General features: G+C 45.0%; 1 protein-coding gene across 1 annotated transcript in view; it reads right to left on the bottom strand.

Moving 5' to 3' along the window:
- Positions 1-262: 262 nt before the first annotated feature.
- The window catches only part of LOC139048774 (gastrula zinc finger protein XlCGF57.1-like), a 77,019-nt gene continuing 71,281 nt past the window's right edge, over positions 263-6,000 (bottom strand). The window contains exon 2 of the mRNA XM_070523368.1: positions 263-1,922. Coding sequence (XP_070379469.1) covers positions 871-1,922 — 1,052 coding nt within the window. The 3' untranslated portion in view covers positions 263-870. The remainder of the gene's footprint in view (positions 1,923-6,000) is intronic.

Here is a 6,000-nt window from a genome sequence, read left to right as displayed (position 1 = left end):
AGAAAACGATACTATCAAGTTTACTATAACTCGGCAATAAAAAATATCATAATGCAAAATATGCCACCAGTAAGTGAGTAGGACATTTGCAATGTCCCCGTAATCTATGTAACAAGTTCACGAAAGAGATACAGCGAAAACTGCGAGAGGTACAGGAATCGATACCCTGCACCTCCACCAACATGTTTTGTGAACGAAGGATTAAAAACTGGAGACTATTTAGAGAGTATATTTACAAAGGAAAACTGCAGTGGTGGCCAGTTCAGCCGACAGCTCGAGAGCATTCGTCATCTTCATCGGGGCGTCCGGGTGAATCGTCCACAAGAAACACGCAATATGCGCGTATCAATATAGATTGATACATGCACATTGATTTGTCCGTTTTGGAAGATCAAGCGTATCGAGTTTACAGAACTACGATATCTATTACAGGTGCACAGCTAAAAATTTAAAAACTTCTCGCTCCAACCTTATTTTCAAGCTCAACAATATCTGTAAATTCGTGTTGTAACATTCAGGCCTTCAACCAAAGATCTGCTTCCAGCAGTCACCCGAATTAAATTTTTTCTCGCAGATGTCACAAATTTCGTTATAATCGGCCTACTGGTTCTTTCAGAACAGCATTTCTATGTTTTACATGTATTTGAATAGGCGGCATCGGAGTTGCGCCTGAGTTAACGCTTGCTCTCAGGAGCATGTGGAGACACTTGTGCTACCTGATAGGGTAACATACTACACGTATGTAGATTTTTAATTCAGACTCTAGCTCAACGAGATTGTTGACCTACCCTACAGTATCATGGTGCTGTGCTCTCTTAAGCCTGTTCAAGTGATGATGACCTGGAGCAGACGGTGCAAGTTTACAGCCGGTCACCTGCATGAATGCACTAGTGTATCTTCAGGACATTCTTCAATGGGAACCTCTGAAGGCAGAGTGCGCACTGAAATGGCTTCTCGCCTCCTGTGTTTCCTGAGGCTGCTCCTTTGTGAGAAACTCTTAGAGCATGAAGGGCACTGAAATGGCTTCTCGCCTGTGTGGGTGCGCAGGTGGGCTTTCAGGTAGGCCTTTCGTGAGAAGCTCTGAGAGCATGAAGGGCAGTCAAAAGGCTTCTCGCTTGTGTGAGTCTGCAGGTGCTCTTTCAGGTGAGTCTTTCGTGAGAATGTCTGGGAGCATGAAGGGCACTCAAATGGCTTCTCGCCTGTGTGAGTGAGAAGGTGGCTTTTCAGGTGGCCTTTCTGTGTGAAGCTCTGGACGCACGAAGGGCATTTAAATGGCCGCTCACCGGTGTGGGTGCACAGGTGAACGTTTAGTTTGTATCTTACTGAGAAACTCCGAGGGCATGAAGGGCACTGAAATGGCTTTTCGGCTGTGTGGGTGCACAGGTGCTTCGTAAGGCTCCTATTTTCTGCGAAGCTCAGGAAGCATGAAGGGCACTTGTATGGCTTCTCGCCTGTGTGGATGCGCAGGTGGACTTTCAGGCGATACTTGCGTGAGAAGCTCTGAGAGCATGAAGGGCACTGATATGGCTTCTCGCCTGTGTGGGTGAGCAGGTGGGTTTTCAGGTTGGACTTTTGATAAAAGGTCTGAGGGCATAAAGGGCAGTCAAAAGGCTTCTCGCCCGTGTGGGTGCGCAGGTGCTCTTTGAAGCGAGCCTTTACCGAGAAGCTCCGAAAGCATGAAGTGCACTGAAATGGCGCCTTGCCTGTGTGGGTGAGCAGGTGGGTTTTCAGTCTCTGCTTCTGTGGAAAGCTCGAAGGGCATAAAGGGCAGTAAAACAGTTTCTCTCCAGTATGGATGCTGGCATGTGCTTCCAGAAGAAGTAGCTCATCAGCCTCATAGTCACATAGCTGACATCGGTGGAGGCATCCTTGCTTTGAGTTGTCACATTTGGCAGTTGATGGAGAAATTGAAGGCCTCGATGCTGCACAAGAAAGTAAATAAGAGTTATTAGGAAATGCCAAAAAGAACACAGATGCTAAATTTAATGACAAGCTATCTTTTTCATTTGATTTGGGAGATCTTCAATGTGATTTCAAGTACGATGACACATCATCAGCATGGTTACGCCCACTGCAGGGCAAAGGCCTCTCCCATACTTCTCCAACTACCCCGGTCAAGTACTAATTGTGGCCATGTTGTCCCTGCAAACTTCTTAATCTCATCCGCCCACCTAACATTCTGCCGCCCCCTGCTACGCTTCCCTTCCCTTTGAATCCAGTCCGTAACCCTTAATGACCATCGGTTATCTTCCCTCTTCATTACAGGTCCTGCCCATGGCCATTTCTTTTTCTTGATTTAAACTAAGATGTCATGAACTTGCGTTTGTTCCCTCACCCAATCTGCTGTTTTCTTATACCTTAACGTTACATCCATCATTCTTCTTTCCATAGCTCGTTGCGTCGTCCTCCATTTAAGTAGAACCCTTTTCGTAAGCCTCCAGGCTTTCGCCCCGTACGTGAGTACTGGTAAGACACAGCTGTTATACACTTTTCTCGTGAGGGATAATGGCAACCTGCTGTTCATGATCTGAGAATGCCTGCCAAACGCACCCCAGCCCATTCTTATTCTCTTGATTATTTCCGTCTCATGATCCGGATCCGCTGTCACTACCTGCCCTAAGTAGATGTATTCCCTCACCGCTTTCAGTGCCTCACTACCTATCGTAAACTGCTGTTCTTTTCCGACACTGTTAAAGATTACTTTAGTTTTCTGCAGATTAATTTTTAGACCCACCCTTCTGCTTTGCCTCTCCAGGTTAGTGGGTATGCATTCCAATTGGTCCCCTGAGTTACTAAGCAAGGCAATATCATCAGCGAATTCCAAGTTGCTAAGGTATTCTCCATGAACTGTTATCCTCAATTCTTCCCAATCTAGGTCTCTGAATACCTCCTGTAAACACGCTGTGAATAGCATTGGAGAGATCGCATCTCCCTGCCTGACGCCTTTATTGGGATTACGGTGGCTGTGGAGCCGTTATAGATATCTTTCAGTATTTTTACATTCAGTAATGCATGCATGACTGCTGATGTTTCGACTGAATCAAAACACTTTCTACGTAATCAACGAAAGCTATATATAAGGCTTGGTTATATTCTGCACATTTTTCTATCACCTGATTGTTATTGTGAATGTGGTCTACTGTTGAGTAGCCTTAAAGAAATCCTGCCTGGTCCTTTGGTTGACGGAAGTCTAAGGTGTTCTCGATTCTATTTGTGATTACCTTAGTAAATGCTTTGTAGGCAACGGACAGTAAGCTGATCGGTCTATAATTTGCAAGTCTTTGGCGTCCCCTTTTTTATGAATTAAGTATATATTGGCGTTCTTCCAAGATTCCGGTACGCTCGAGGTCATGAGGCATTGCGTATATAGGGTGGCACGTACAACACGATTAGCTGGCACTACAAATTTGTTTTATACGAAACTTCATCCGCAAGTTTCCTCTTGATCACACACAGAACTTTGGCAACATTATCGTAAGTCGACATTACAAGGATCCGGCTAGAAAATGCCGCAGTTTTCCCCATATAACCTGCCAACACCTACAACCCGCATCCTTTTTCAGACCAGCCCAGAAAGACAAAATAATAACAAGCGCGTATAACCAATGGAAAAAATTGCATATGCAACCCCCAAATGTTTAAAACCAGCATCTATTTGGGGATAAACCACGTGTCCGTGTCGTATCTTCAGCCAATGACTCTGCTTGACTGTTTCCGGAGACTGGAGCTGGGCTGTTGAGCAGGGCTTATCGTGACCCAAGTTCCACTTTGCCAGCACCATGTGCACTATTCACTAAATGCTAAGCGCAAAATGGCGACCCATTCAGGGAGGAAAATGAACGACAGTGCAGGACGGGAGAAGGGACCTTCAACACACAGGGGTGGAAAAATGGTAGGGATCCCCAGAAGATAGCGAAAGTGTGAGTACTCGAGGACCTTGGCCTGAAGTGTGGCTTTGTGGCAGCGCATGCTGTGTTGCCTCCGAGTGAAACTTCAAATCGGAATTCCAGTAATTCGCGTCCAGATCGTGACCCTACGGTAAAAGTTTTACGATGTTTGGTACGGCTTAGAGGTGCGAAAATACGGCAACTTCTTTTTGAGTGCACTCTGCTCCTTGTGCTCTGCCATCACAAAATAGCGGCAAATGATTGCTGGAACCGACTGCAAAGCGTAATGGATTTTAACACACTAGACGATGAAGGTATTGTAGTATTCGAGTAGGGAGGCACCAAGCACCGTCGGTGGCTCCGAAGGAAAGACACAAACACTAGTGTCATACCGTGCCCAACTTACCCCTCGAACGCAGGGAGGGTGTTCGTGTGTGTGTGTGTGTGTGTGTGTGTGTGTGTGTGTGTGTGTGTGTGTGTGTGTGTGTGTGTGTGTGTGTGTGTGTGTGTGTGTGTGTGTGTGTGTGTGTGTGTGTGTGTGTGTGTGTGTGTGTGTGTGCGTGTGTGTGTGTGCGCGTGCGTGCGTTACGAGCGTCCTCTTTAGAACCGGGCAGTGGGTTCCGCCACCAAGCTCTTACTTTAATGCCTAATGTCCTACGTATGTTAAAAAAAACACGGTGAATTCCCATAAACAAACTTTCTGAAACCGTAGTGTGAGCATTGTTTTTGTACGCCCCCGCTGTTTCTAGTTTACCCATTTTTCCTTGGCTAAGCTTCAAATCGGCTTTTACTAATCGCTACTCAGGGCATGTTTACTTTCCCCCTGTTCTCGCTGAATCCAAGGGCGTCAAGCAGCCCAGTGATTCCTAAATCGACCGCTGGGCAGATATCTTCACATTCTAATAAAACATGCTTTATGGTTTCCCTAGCTTTACCGCAGCAAGCACGTTTCTTTTTCCTTCTTATATCTCGCTTTATAAATGCGTGTTCCAAGGCATTCTGAACTCGCTTCGAAAAGTACTGAGCTTCCTTTTGAGTTACCATAAATTGTTTCTTTCCCGATTTCGTTTTTTCCTCTTAAGTAGTTAGTCACAGTGGGTTTCTTTTCCATTGTCGCCAACCATGAGATTATTTCAGCCTCTGACTTTTCGCTTGACGTTCTTTGTTGCTGTGTTGCTCACCACACAGGCCGCATACTTGCTGACAAGCTTCCTATTTTTTTTCCTCCACTGTGAATCAGTGTTATTCCTGTACAAATACCTGAACACTCCCCCAATGCGTTTACTTTCTTCCATATTTCTAAGTCATTCTGCATAATTAATTTTTCTGTGAGCTTCCCTCACTTAAAAACTTGTCAAAGCCATATCACCCTGGACAATTTCAATGAATGGCGTCCCACTGACCTTTCGTTCCCATCAAGTCCCGATTGTACCCCTGATTTCAAGCAAACAGTCGCATTTCCAAAAATAAGTCCTGGAACTATTACACCTTTCCACATACCCTGCAGCACCTCGTATTTATTGCATCCCCATAGCGCTGTGTTTCATTTTGGCCGCATTTTTCTTCCCCTTTACTTTATTGTTTTTTCCTGTGTTTCCATATATTTACTGCCTTCATTTATCCGCATACCAAGATATTTGTATGCGTTTATGCAAGATATTTCCTAGCGCGGTATTGTCACGGTCTGTTCGCTGTTTTCAATGAATACTATAACACCCCATATTAACACCCCATAAGGATATTATTTCCTTCTAGCTCCTATTTCCTCCTCACCATGTACATTATAAGCAGAAGTGGGGATAACGGGCACCCCTGTCTCAGTCCCTTGTTGATATCAACTTTCTCCTCGCTCCTCATCCCTTCCCATTCAACGCAAACGGAATTTTCTAGGTAAATTTCTATCTGAAAAGCTGTAGAGAATTGTCACCCAAGCCTTCCCCTTCCAGAAAATCCCACGATATGTTGCAGCCTACGTTGTAGCTTCTGTAATCTCTAAATACGCCACACATAACTGTTTCTTTTCTACTGTGAATATTTCAATGGACTGAGTAAGGATAAAAATTATCATCCAGATGCCTACCTATTATGTAGCCATTGTGAAGTTCTTCCAAAA

This window comes from Dermacentor albipictus, chromosome 8 (genome assembly GCF_038994185.2).
Source record: "Dermacentor albipictus isolate Rhodes 1998 colony chromosome 8, USDA_Dalb.pri_finalv2, whole genome shotgun sequence".
In the NCBI taxonomy this organism is placed as follows: domain Eukaryota; kingdom Metazoa; phylum Arthropoda; class Arachnida; order Ixodida; family Ixodidae; genus Dermacentor; species Dermacentor albipictus.
The sequence above is the reverse complement of the archived record's forward strand: the minus strand, read 5'-3'. Positions and strand labels throughout refer to the sequence as shown.